This window comes from Halyomorpha halys, unplaced genomic scaffold, assembly GCF_000696795.3.
Source record: "Halyomorpha halys isolate HHAL.00 unplaced genomic scaffold, Hhal_1.1 Scaffold1217.1, whole genome shotgun sequence".
NCBI classification, from domain to species: Eukaryota; Metazoa; Arthropoda; class Insecta; order Hemiptera; family Pentatomidae; genus Halyomorpha; species Halyomorpha halys.
The window spans coordinates 237,751-252,274 of record NW_027108416.1 but is presented as its reverse complement, the minus strand read 5'-3'; the positions used below and the strand labels follow the sequence as shown (position 1 = coordinate 252,274).

General features: G+C 32.0%; 1 protein-coding gene across 1 annotated transcript in view; it reads right to left on the bottom strand.

The window, feature by feature from the left end:
- The window catches only part of LOC106688825 (senecionine N-oxygenase), a 20,698-nt gene extending 6,780 nt beyond the window's left edge, over nucleotides 1–13,918 (bottom strand). The window contains exons 1-6 of the mRNA XM_014433470.2: nucleotides 13,831–13,918; nucleotides 7,982–8,183; nucleotides 7,751–7,889; nucleotides 1,177–1,295; nucleotides 909–1,086; nucleotides 303–456 (exon numbers count right to left, since the gene is read on the bottom strand). Of these exons, the coding sequence (XP_014288956.1) occupies nucleotides 303–456; nucleotides 909–1,086; nucleotides 1,177–1,295; nucleotides 7,751–7,889; nucleotides 7,982–8,183; nucleotides 13,831–13,840 (802 nt within the window). The 5' untranslated portion in view covers nucleotides 13,841–13,918. The remainder of the gene's footprint in view (nucleotides 1–302; nucleotides 457–908; nucleotides 1,087–1,176; nucleotides 1,296–7,750; nucleotides 7,890–7,981; nucleotides 8,184–13,830) is intronic.
- Nucleotides 13,919–14,524: the final 606 nt, after the last annotated feature.

The following is a 14,524-nucleotide window of genomic DNA, read 5'->3' as shown; positions in this document are numbered from 1 at the left end:
TATATATTAAATTAGAACTATTTGTAATACCAAAAATATTCTAAAACGTAAGCCAGATATTTATTTGACTGGATCATTTTGAATATAGAAACAATGTAATAAATACTAAACTACAACTAGTAAATAATTAAATATAAAAACCAATATTTTAAATGGAATTCAGAACCACTTGAGAATGTATATACCAACATGAAACGGTTTTTATTTTTATGAGATGTATGGGGTTATAAAATATAATTATTACAACAAAATATCTTAGAAACTGTAGGACTAAATAGAAAGTAAAAATCATCTTGACTTACCCGTACAAAAGGAAATTACGTCAAATTCCATTAAAGACCCGTCTTTAAATAAGACCTTGCCATCCTCTAACACCCTGTCTACATCTGGTTTCAGGATGACATTGGGGGGGAATCCGAGTTTTGTGGCGTAGTCTGTGTGGTGACTGACAGCGACCTGGAAATTTGAAAGAGTACTTCGTGTAAGTTTGAAACTTTTGTCTTAAATAATAAATCTGTACCTCGGAGGGATACAACACTATGTCCAGTAGGAATTCACATGCTTCAGAAGGATAAAACACCACATGGTGTTCTATCCCTCTAAATGAAAGTGGACTTGGTGTTGTTTTAAAACATGCTATATCCGGTTCTAACTGGTTTTGGACATAGTGCTCTATTCCTCTAAGAAATATGAGAAAAGCTGATTTTAACTCTGTAATAAAGTCAATATGGAAAAAAATGGACATAGTGTTGTATCCCTCCGAGGTACAGAAATATAAAACAATAACAATATATTAGTAGTAACAAATATCTTCATATTGAATAATGGAACTGATTTGTTCCATTATTGTACTAACTACAAACTAACAGTTGGTTAACTATAAGGCAATTGAACATGGCGCGGCATACCGTGTCGGTGACAGCGGCCAGGTCGAAGCCCATGTCGATGCCCGAGGGGCCGGCCCCAATGATGAGGACCCTCTGGCCCCTGAAGGGAGTCGGCTCCCTGTAGTTGTGGCTGTGGAAGAGCCTTCCTTTGAAGTGTTCTATTCCATTCACTCTCGCATACCTCGGTTTGCTGTTATGCCTGCCAAAGGGTATATACCGAAATTGTTTTAATAATTCCAACATTCTTCGTATCTGTTTTTATTTGAAGATTATAAACAAAATTACTTACCCATTGCCGATGATCACCGCGTCGAAGAGGTAGGAATGATCTTTACCAGCCTTGACGTCTTGGACAAGCAGCCTCCAGCCTGTACCTTCCGGCCTCACCTCTTTAACGTAATGTCGGAACTAAAAAGAAATATAATTCTAATGAAGTATAGAAAAAAAAGAAAATATTTGCTTTGGTCTTTACTGTATTCATATATAATTTAAATATACATTTACACAAACTGTTCAATATATTTAGAGAAAAGGTTGCTCAGTGAGCAAGGCACTGTGTTTCATATCTCCTGTGTCCGCGTTCGAGTCTGACTGTAGCAAATAATTATTTATTCTGTTATATTAGCCATGCACCGATGATGGGATCTGGAGACCCAATGGAGTACACCCAATCTCTAGAGGAAACTCTTAATTAGAGAAAAAAAACTAGAGGTTGAGCTGATCTTGGCCAAATAATGTTTTTCCAAAACCATTGTTCTTAAAACAGTACTTCCTTACATTGGACCAAACCTCCTAATGGGTTGTACCAGTACATCTTTTGAGAATATAAGGAAGGCATTGGATTGGTGCATTCATTTGATAGACACTGCTTTATCGAGAAACGGTTTGTTTCAATTCAGTCTTCTTGGGCTAAACAAGCGTATCTTCGTTGGTAATATTAGATTAAAAAAAATATTTATTCTGTACTGCTTTATCAAACAATTTCAGTTGAGACGGTACTAGTCCTATTTATTGACACTGTAATGATAAAAAAAAAAATAAAAATAAAAAGCGATATTATTAAATAATAAGAATTATAATTCTTTACTATGAAATCTTAAGATTAAATATTGTTGCTGATGACACATGTGTGCTATTAGTAAATAATGACCCATCCATTATATCCCAAACCCTCCAATCCCACATCGCCACCCTTGAAGAATGGGGTCAAAACTGGAGGATTAAAATAAATTCCAATAAATCCCATCAAATTACTATTACCCTTTGTCGTAAACCTCTGACTTCCTGTTCTACAGTACCCTTTAATAATACTTCACTCATCCCAGTCGGACAGATTCTCTAACTAGGGCTGCATCCGAGCAAACGAATAACTTGGAATCCTCATAAAGGTCAGAAGACGTGAAAGGGCTTGTCGATTCTGACTATTACAACACTTACAAGACAAACGGTCTAAACTTCCAACTAATTACAAGACTCATTTATAAAACCATAACAATATTTTGACTTACGGAGTTAAACCTTGGAGCCTCACAAAAACTTCCCGTATTCAATCCTTTCAATTCAAAATTCTTCGTAAAATCCTTATTAATCACTACTTTGTAACAAATAAAGTTATCTATCTGGTTCCATATGCGGCCGATTGGGCCAGAAGCATATATCAATCGTTTTATGATAAACTCTCTTACTACCAAAATCCACTTGTTTCCATCATTGCTTCTCCTTCATAACCTCATAATCCTTCTAGGCATCTGAAAAGAAGATGGTCTCGAAATCGTCTACTCTTGAAATGTAATTAGAGTTCTATCAACGGTTAAAATATCCACTAGACTGTATCGTGCCATTGTATGGTATTATATCTCATATTAAATTCAATTGTATATACAGTTGTAAATATCAATAAACAAATAAAAATATATAACAATTTTAATACAGTTAACGTAAATAACCCTAATTTTTCTAGTGGTTTTATTATCTGCTTAAAAAAACTTTTAAAGACTTTTAATAATACTTCACGTACGATAAGATAGCTTCATAAATTAGAAAATTATATTTTAAATCATATATTGATTTTGCTCTTTTTTCTCTTGCTCGATGTTCAGGAAAAGTGACGACTGTGTAGTCAATGTATTGTATCAGTTATTTTTCTAGGGTTCTGAAACTTAAATATTTAATAATAAGGAACATCTTAACAGTAACTTTAAGATATTCTCTTATAAACATACAAAGGATGGTCAATCATCTTCTGAGATGCCTGCTATTACAAGACTATTAATGTTCCGTGGAGTTGCGATTGTGTCCTACCGGCTACCTCCATTATGTACCTTGTGCAGCATGGTTACAATGTTAGCTCCTCTTGTAGGACAGGCCAAGCCACGCGACTCTTGTACCATCACTGCTTCCAGCAGATATTTCAATTAAATATCGTACCGGCATTGGAATTTTCCGACTCAATGCCCAAGATACCGGAATATTCCGCTGGCAAAGAATCCAAGGGCAACCGGGTTTGCAATCTTGGAACGGGGTCATCGCTATCTGCGGTCAATCGATTCCAATGGAAATGGAGATTGCATTCGTCGACCTATTTCAGGGTAAGATGTCGACTTCGTATGCGATGCGTGGAAAACTGAGGTGGGGACCTTGTGAGGCTACAGAATGCCTTCTGAATCGGGAGAAAATACATCGAGAAGTTTTGTGATCTGTGACATTGTACGATAATTTAAAGTAAATCCCTTTGCTATGTCGATAGCAAACTAGATTGAGTAGAAGATTAAATTGGGTTATTTAAAAATAAATGAGTAAAAAACCGAAACAAATCTTTTACGATTCTATAAAAAAATTGAACACTTTCTAACTTATGTTATTTTATTTTATTTGTTCAGATACGTTATATTATCATTACTTAGTGCAAATTTTTATTTTGACGATGGGAAGTTAATTGAAAGTATTGTTAAACGTACGCATAAATTATATTGCAGGTCTTTTTTTTATCAATATTCTTTGTTTATTTTATTCAGTTATCCCATTATTAATAATAACCATGTTGTTATTGAATTATAATGAACTAACTGCATCATATATACTTCGACGGAATTTTTGATTATTTTTTTTGTAATGAAAGACTTAAAATTTACTTTATTATTATTTGATTTTGCACTAATTATTTTTGCTCACTCAAAACCACTTAATCCATTTGGATTATTATTCTAAAATGACATGGCTCAAAAGAAAAACGTGAGAACTGAAGAAGTGGAGTAAAAATTTCTGTTATAATACGAAAGAAGTATTTCTGTTACCCCAAAAGTGTATATTTTATATTATATGTAAATCTTAAGTCGCACAGGTGGGAACTACATCCTATTGGTTTTAAAATAATTTTAAACATAGAATTTCACAATGTTTTGAGAATAATTATTATTCTCAAAAGTGTATATTTTATATTATATGTAAATCTTAAGTCGCACAGGTGGGAACTACATCCTATTGGTTTTAAAATAATTTTAAACATAGAATTTCACAATGTTTTGAGAAAAATTACGAAGATACTCGAATAAATATTTGACTTTGAGGAGTTGTGAGAAAAATATTAATGTTTATCTTTAGCATTACTATTTATACATTTAAGTAAGCTATCTGTTTTTTAATATAAATAGTTCTATCACATGTAACGATCAAGGAGAGCGATTTACGATTTATATACGATGAATACGATTATTTCTTAGAAGGGCATAAACTTGAGCACTGAAATGAAAGTCCACAATGAGGTTTATTTCACCGTGCCCCGAGTGGCTCGACAACCTGCTATAAACTTTACGGTTGATCAACGCTGATTGCTCCATTATCTGATGAAATATCAGCTCACATTACTTCCAAGAACCTCAATTAATTTATAATAGAAAATTAACTACAAATGGATTTTATACTTTAATAAAATATATATAATGCTTTAGTTATTATTGAATTTACAACCGCATTTATCTAGACCCCGTTACGTCTATGTTGATTTTGTAAGGAAATGCAACCACGAAATCGAAAGAACTTTATCTACCTGAACCAAAATCAAGTTTAAAATATGTTAACTGAAACAAGCTACCTCTAACCTGTGATGTATCTGGCACCAAAAGGTGTATTTAAATATTAATAATGATAACCTAAAACTATAATTAAAAATAATAATTACAAGACGGTCCGGGTTACGGTCAAGAAAGCTATTAAGAAATAGTTTTAACTGTTTATTTATAACCAACATTTCGACCTAAAGTGTAGGTTTTCATTTTTTTTCACCATATTTTTATTGGAATTTACAACTGTACATTTATATATAAATAAATGCAGGAAATTTGATTTTTTTTTTATAGGGGTGATACAGGCGTGTAGAAAAACTCCCCACTACAAGAAGAAGGTCTCGAGACCATCTTCTTTTCAGACGTCTCGGAGGATTGTCAGGAATATAAGAAGAAGCAAGGTTAGAAACTAGAGGGTTTTGGTGGTTAGGGAGTTTATAATAGAAGGATTGAAATCTGGTTCGGGCTAGATCGGTTACATATGGAACATTAAGGCCTTTATGTATAATTTTATTTGTGACAAAGAAAGGACTTTCAAGGATTTTGGATTGTAAGGATTGAATACGAGAGGAATTCAAAGGTTTAGTGGAGCCCCAAAGCTCTACTCTGTATGTCCAGATTGGCCTTATTACAGTCATATAGATCAGTCTTTTATAATAGACTGGAAGTTTAGACCGAGTAGGTGGGGGGCATCAGGGCTAAAAACAAAAATAAAGCTAATATACCTTTTTAAAAAGTGGTATGTAGAAAAAAATATAAAGGTTGAGATATGAAAAAGGCATCAATATATTCGTTAACTAACATAAAAAATAAGTCAGAAAAGTAAAAAATATTTATTTGGTATTAAACTTTATTTTCTTTGCTATCCTCATTTATTTTTTATGTTAGTTGGCTTATGCTGATGTATTTTTTATATCTGCACCTCTATATCTGTTTTATTTACATACCACTTTCATACTCTTATATTAGTTTTACCGCCTCTATATGTTTTTATTTTAGCCCTGATGAAGATCTGAAATGGGAGCGAAACGTTGACTATTATTAACCAGTTGACATTACTTCTTCTTCTTATTATTTTTTTTCGCTACCATGAACATATAATTCTCATATGGTAAGGTAATTCATCTATATATAATTATAATTACCATTGTTAATTAACCTCAAAAACACATCTATAAATTATTTGAAATCATTTTAATCCCCAAGAATACACAAAATATCGAGGAAATTACCAGTGATATCAAATTGGTTTGAAATGGAGATGGAATACCAAATATTTTTCTTAATACTTTTTGCAAAAAAATAAATTTTTTTAAATATTACACTCTGTCTATTGTGAATATAGGAGAAATTAGCTGATAGTTCTACTAGTTTAAATTAATATCTTTTTTAAGATTATTGTAAATAGATTCTAAAAAAACTTAAAAATTTAAAATAGAAGGCTTTTAAGGCATTTTGAGTCGGCAGTTAACAATACCTTCATCGGGCCCTATTTTTTATTTCCGAGTTTTAAAATAGTGAAAAATCGAAATAAATGGAAAATGAGTCACAGAAAAAGCTTTGCAAATTTTAGATAAACCATGGTTATTACCATGTGACAAAATTAGATACGAAATTATACTGTTGCTACTTGATTTAAGCGATGATTTTTATTAATATACAACATAAATTATTATATTAATATCTTACTCTAAGACGGTTACAATCGAATGTAGGAAACTAATTTACTTTTAAAAGAGTCGTATTTTATTTCCTTGCTTGTCCGGGAACAACGATAACAAATCCACGATAAATATTTTGCTGCGGACATGAAATCTATATTTAAATTGTTGTGCATTCAGAGATAAACATCTCTATGCTGCTAATTAACGATAGATAGGATAGTTGAATAATTAACTAAAGATTCATTAATTAAAAATATTCTACATAGCTAAAGAGCATCCTCTCTAAATCAAATGGGGCTCAGAAGATTGCGGAGCAAAATCATGGTCAAATATTTTGAAAAATTTTTGAATTGGGTTAAAATTTGTTACCCTCAGTACCTATAAAAGCACACTTTCTAATATAAACGAAATTATGAGACGAACTGTATTTCTACCAAAAGTGGACAAGAAAACCAGTCTTGAAAGAAAAAATTTGGTAATTAACTTTTGTTTAATTTAATTTAATGGGTCTTCCTTTAATAGAAAATTAAATTCCATTATAGGATTATGGTCAATGAAACATGAATAAATACAAATTTGTTAACATGAAGTTGAATTCATTATTTCTTAAATAAATAAATAAAGGCTTAGCGAACCCGAAGGTTCGATGCCGTTACCACCAATCGTTCTCTTCTTACATCATCTGCCCTTTAGCACTCCTCCAAACCCAAATCTACTAAATCAGTTTTTTAACGCAATCCTCCCATCTACGTTACGGTCTACCCTTCGGTTTAGTGTTTATTAACATTTTAGGGATTCGTCCCTCATTACACGCCCACCTTACTATCCGCAATGCTATAAACTCCGGTATATTTTTTGTTGTTAGTAATTAAAATGAATTCAAATACTTTATAAAAGCGTTTTTGAGGTTAATTAACAATTGTAATTATTATATATAGATGAATTACTTTACCGTTGTCTTTATATATCTGATACAACAAGTTTTTTACTCAGGGTTAGTTACTACTTTTTCTTTCGTACACTAAAATTAATTTTTTTTTCTCAAATTTTTCATATTCTACTTACTAGGCCAACCCACTCTCTATGCCATTACAGTGGTAATTATATAAATAAACAGATATTTAATATGAATGTTTACCTTAATATGAGGTCGAACGTTGAAATGATCAGCGTAGGCATCGAGGTATTGAAGAATTTCGTGAGAACTCATATAAGAGACACCTTGCTTCGTGTGCGGAAAGTCGGGGAACATCATCGCCTCCTTCGGGAGGTTGGTTCTGGTAAAGAAAAAATTGTTTAAAGAGGATTTACTTTTTCATTGAAGTGGGTTGATTGATGGGTAATGGGCAGTCAGATGTGGCTGTCCTACCTGAGGCTTTTGTACATGCTGGAGTGGATGGGTAGGCCGTATTCGTCGGTGCCGGTCTTGTCTGTGTAGACCCAGGTACCTCCGACGCTGTCCGTCATCTCGAAGAGAGTGAAGTCGAAGCCCCAGGCCGGATCAGCGAGGTGTCTAGCGGCTGCCAGGCCACAGACCCCAGCGCCTACCACAGCCACCCTTTTCCTTGAGTCTGCAACAGGAATAGTTTTACGTATTTCTTAATTCAGGGAATCATAATTATGGGGGATGGGTTTTCCATAAACATTTTTTATGGTTATTCTTGCTCAGTATCTTATAAGAAAGAGTATTATGGAAAGAATAAGATTCTAGAAAAAGTAATTCCCAAACGTCAAGTCTTCTGATGAAATCGAGGTGTATTGCAGAGGAGTTGGAGCCAATGCCCCCTTATCGTCGTTCGGATTCAGTTTAGATTGAAACGAGAGGAAGGTATAGTTGATAGGGATATACACCTCAACGTGTACACCTCAGCTCCAAAGGTGTGGCTAACTTTAATGTTTTTGGCTTCACTTTCCCTTTTAATGAGAGTAAGATGTGTCATCCTCATGTTCACAATAGGTTCTTCTTCATATTTAGTAATCGAGAATAATTCATTTAACTCTGCAGGCTTCAGTCTTTTTTACTATCGCTGATAAAGAACTTAAATTTAAAAAAATATATATCCAGAAAAACGTAAACAAAGACTGACAAGTTCATAGGTCAGAATAGTTTCAACACCTTTTCTATTAAGTATGTACATAAATAAACTAACTATATTTTGAAATTTGAGAATATATTTAATTATTTTAAATGAAAATGCGATTCTCTTAGATGTTATTCTCCAACAACAGATCACATTTATTAAAAACAACTTTTATTTTCATTTTAGCGCACAATAGGCCTTATATCCAATTTACAGTGCTTATATCCAATTTAAAAAAAAAAATGTTTTTAATAAATGTGATATATTATTTGATTATAAGGTTGCTATATATTGATGTATTTTTACTTCCTTCAAGAGAATTTCTGACATAAGGGATGGAGGGGTTATCCTATAAGTTGCCACCCTATTCACCTGATTACGACCATGTTGAGAACTCATTCTTTGGGACCCATATAAAATAAAAGTCAACCTGCCCGAGATATTTGCATGTAAATAAACATAAACGAAAGTAGTAGGTGGATTGATAGAAAAATGGTACTGGGTTATTTTTGCACTAATCTCTAATTTTCTTCACACTCGGGGCCAAATTGGAACAGTTGTTCTTGAAGCACGGTAGTTATGGACAGTACATGGAATTTCATAAGCCTTGATACGGAAGCACCTAAGTACCAATCTGCAAAATCTTAGATAGACAGGTACGGAACCAACTATGTTCCTGGGTGTTTTTAAAGGTGAGGAAATTGTTTTTCTTCCACTTCCTACAAAAATAGTTGCCCTAACTTTGGTAGAACAGGAAATATTACAACAAAAACTGTTGGAAGATAATACCTTTATCCACAAGAAGTTATGTTGTGGAAACTGAAATAGTCGTCTACATTTAAGAAATATATGAAGAACAGATACTCAAAAGAATTTTAATTATTGCTTTGCCGAGGGGCTGGTATCAGTGACGGTTTTTTGTTTCCTAAATTTATAATTTTAATAATTCTATTTCATCATAGCAAATTAAATATGTTTGGTAGATATCAATTTTAATCGTTGGGAAAATAGCTGGTTTAAAACCATAGACAGTACGCATCCGATTGTTACGCCTGTAACTGATAACCCTTTCTCCTGTTACAACATCGGAAGTTGATACAGTTTTTAGCATTTAAAAATAAAAATCATATCGCTAATTGTTAATCCTCAATTCATAATTATTTCAAAAATGCTGAATTAAAAAAAAAAACTGTAAATAATATAAAAATAAAATATGGAGTAAAACATTTTGACTATTGCCTCAAATCATCAATATAAAATGTTATTTTAATTATTCAAGAATAAATTTTACTAGTTAATAAATGATATATTATAATGATAGAGAAAACAAGCGATTCTGCATTTAAAAAAAAATCTTATTCCTAAGCGTATGCAAATGGAATTCAATATAAAACGGGATTTAAGAAGAAAAAGTCTTCTCATTTAAAAAATGTACGGACAGAGTTTTATCGCAGTGAACTTAAATTGTATAATTAACATTTTAATTGCTGTTACAACCAGTTCTAACTTTCACATTCCTAGCCCATAGGATCTCTTTTATGTCTCTGCTCTTTTATAGGTAGATAAATTTTTTTTTTTAACTTGTAATTTTTTTATTACAAGAAACATTAAAATAAGGGCGTACCTGCTTGGTAAACTTCTTAGAAAGTTTTTAGTAAATGAGAAACTGTCTTTATATATAACAGATAGATTAAATTTAAAGCAGTTGTTTATTTTTGAATAATGAACAAATCAAGACACCCAAATTGCAATGAAAGCACAAAACAAAAAGGGTTGAGTACCTGCACCTTCTATACCAGCCTGCTTTGTTAGTTTTTTTTTTATTAGTTCATATCCAAAAATTAATAATAATTTTTGATTATGTATTTCGCGATCACAAATAATTGTTCTTCTTTTTAATAATCGTTCAACTAATTTTTCTATATTTTAATTCAATTTTTTTTTTCAGAAGCAAAGTTTGAAACTATAGGGTTTTTATAATGGTTAGTGAGTTTATAGTGGAAGGATTGATTTCTGGTAAAGTAAGTAGGAATTCGAAGTTAGTAGAGTCCCAAAGCTCAACTCCGTATGTCCAGATAGGACTGAATTTTGTTTTATTTTATTTGTTTACTGAATAAAAATAATTTAAAATCAAACTAGCTAGTTGCTTCATCTTCAAGGCCAACCTCATTTTCATAAAAAACAATAGAGTGGACTCCCAGAAGTCTCAAATTCTTCGCCCACCACTTCGACTAATTTTGCAACATAGATTTCAACAGATATCTCTATCCCTAGGTTTAAGAGTTACTTTAAGCTAATTTTTAAACTGATTTTCTATCCAGGCCCTTGTTGAATATTTATCATAATTTCTAAAGACATAAAATAAGAGACAAAAATAAGTTATAGTTTAAAAGGAAGGTTGAACTAAAGTATTCCTTAATAAAACAACTTTCGTTATTTTCTACATTTACTTACAATGTTTTAAAACCTGACTAATTTGATTTCTAATTATTTTCTAGCCAATAAAAAAATAAAATATACAAAATTGTATTAAAATAGGAGAAATTACCGATTAGCCAGTTACAAATAATGATCTTAATTATAAAACAATATTTGTGTGTTCAGGGACTACAGAACCAAAAAATATTAATTTTTTAATAACAAAGCAGGCTGAAGTGATTTTGGTTCGGTACTCAAGCCTATTTGTTAACTGTGATTGTTCTAATTTGTGTGTCTATGAAAACAATCGAATCTATTGCAATGGCAAATAAATATGAAAAATAGTGTAATCGATTTTTAAGCGCTTTTTGTCAATTTTTTCTCACTTTGCCACGTCTCGGAGTTTTAATCCACGGTGTGATTAAATGTTTAGACTTCAGTTAAAATTACAACTATTCCGAAATTTTGAAGTTTGAATTCTGGAGCAAAATAGTCTATTGAATATTTCATTTTTAAAATTTTAATACCGGAACGTATGCTGACATGTTTCGAATCGCAAATATAGTAAATATGTTAAAATTTTCATAAGGCCTAGGCATCCACTTGTGATTTTTACTCTCATAATGAGCATAAATTGAGCCAGTTGCTTGAAATACAAGTGTAGACTTGCATTTAAAAATCCCAGAGATTAAAAAGTTGTAATTGATTAATTTTGCTCTACCGGACGAAACACCTGACTAGAGCACTCACTTGCGATAGTTTAGTCAACATCTTTATTCGGCTTGTACTGGCCTTGTAATTTCTACCTATTTAGAATGTAAGAGCGAAACTTACATTGGTGGTATTTATTGTTATTAATTAATTTTTGTCAACCAATTGCAAGCGCCTTGTACATTTTTGAATGTTAGATATCGCAAGTGAAAGATTTCTAGTTGCGGCTACAAAATACCGATTTTAAGAGGATCCAAGAATTTTCTGAGTGTATGCACCAGGTCTATTCCCAAGACCTGATAGGTCTTCGATCTCAAAAACAATATGGTTTAAATAACTTACTTACTTTTTCAATTAAGGACATAATAACAAATTTAAGACAAGAAACTAAAAGAACACCTCCAAACATATAGATTGGAAGAGTCCTCTCCATTAAACAGTCGATGAACGTGCAATCCAGTTCTATGATGACAACGTCGGTATGGAATATTTTCTGGTCATCGGTTTATCGTGAACCGGCCCAAAAAGTTGCATAACCGATAAGCATACTGATAACAGTCCTAGCCCAGAGAATTATACAGTCGTAAATATCAGCTGTTTGTCAACACCGATCAAACAGGATCTGACATAATTTCGTAATGCATAAACTGGTTATACCGAAGAGTTAAACCCTAATGACGTTGGATCGATTGCACACAGATAACGGTATGCAATGTTAATAACGAAAACATTTATATCAGACAGATGCATTATAACCCTAAAAATAGAAGTCCATGTAATATAAAAAGTTTAGTGAAAAAAATTAATTTAAATAAAATTCTGAAGTCATTTTACTGAGGCGCCATCATTATGGATTTACCCGAGCTGTCATATCATGCATTAGGGTCTACCCTGTCGTCCGTGGATACTCAAATTGTAATAACGGATTATTACGAGAAATTGAATAATGAAAATATATATATATTTTTTATTATCGATCATAAGGCCATTGATGATGATCATCAAACAATGTATTGATTTCGGGCGATTTATGACTGCAAGATGCGTTAAATCAAAAAAGTGTTTGATATGAATTCGTCCTGAAGATACCTTTGCCATCAGAATCCTTAAAGAAATAATCACAACGCATTATAAATTCCGGAGCTAAGTGAACTGGAGAAGATTAGAAACTTATTATTACCCACTAGACATACACCGCATTCCACTGTCATGACCCAGCGATAATCATGTCAACATCACATAAAAAATAAGTTTAGAGGGATGAACTTGTAAAACTGTATACCGTTAGGAACTATCTAACAAACTAATTTATTATAATTTCACGTCAAGAGCTCCAAATGAGGATGAAATAGCCTCATTTTTACAGTTTATTGCACTATGGAAAGGGATTTAAAAAAAAAAATATGACAAATATGCAACTTAAAAATCATTTTGTACTAAAGGGTCTTTAGAGTTCTCAATATTGTGTTGTAGTTGATAGACCTCATAACACCTGTGCAATAGATTATTTAATATAAAATAGAACATTGAATCTTAGGATATGAAAGAATATCTGCTCTAAAAAAAAAAATTAATTAGCTTGTTGTTCCCTTTGTAACTAAATATTTTCTTACTTAATAAAAATATTCAGCAGACTCGTAAATATCATTTACATCATTAGTGAATGACTGATTGTGAATTTATGAAAGGTCAAATTCGTTTTTCAAAATCTATTTTGAGGGTTGAAAGATAAAAATTCTTACACAATGAATGTAATTTTTATTAAATTATTTGAAGATTATATTTAGTCGTGTTGAGGATAATGGTTTCTGTGTCATGGGTCAAAAAAAGTTCCCTTTTATATAAGATGCCTATGAGTGTATTGAAATATCAAAGGATGGGCCGTTTAATATTGATCCTTGACAATTATTTCACTCGGCCCATGAAAACTGTAACACTCACATTATTTACTATAACATTATAAAAACAAATCATAAATAATATTACAGCAAGAATAAACCCAACTTACCAGAAGCCATATCGAAGCAGAAGGTTTCCAGAGAACTGTCAGGTTCTGTTCCCGCCAGCAGGACATATACTGGGGCGAAGCCCCCACCACGGTGACGTCGCGGAGAACAGCGGTCCCCTCTTTTTTTATAAAAACTTTTATAAAACATTCGATTAAACCTACTACGAATATGCTGATAATAAGCTCAAGGATAGATATCTAATCATTCTGTTGAACCATGATCGGTTTTAGAAGCATTAGTATGCTGAATTTATTAAATGGAATATACAGAAAATTATCAAAGCCAAGAAAATTACTGACGATCCAATTTCACTAAATGGAATCTAATAATAATTAATTTTGTTATGCTGAAATAATGCTTCTGATTTTTGACGGCAGTATTGAGTAGGTATCTTTCGTCCCCACACTTTTTGATATCAGATCTGAAAGAACCAACTATTATATCAGAGATAGGGAACCTATTTACGATTTTTTAAAATTTTTATTTAATATCAGATCATTATCAGGTGTAGGCTTTACATGGTTAATGTAAGAAGTAAATTTTTTTTATCAAGATTTATTAAGAAAAAGATGAAGAGAAAAAAATTAAAATGAAATAATATTTTAGATTTTATGATTAGGGACTACGTATAAATTAGAAAACAGTAATTTTTAATGCTAGTGTTGGTATTTTTATTCGTTAAGGATAAAACAT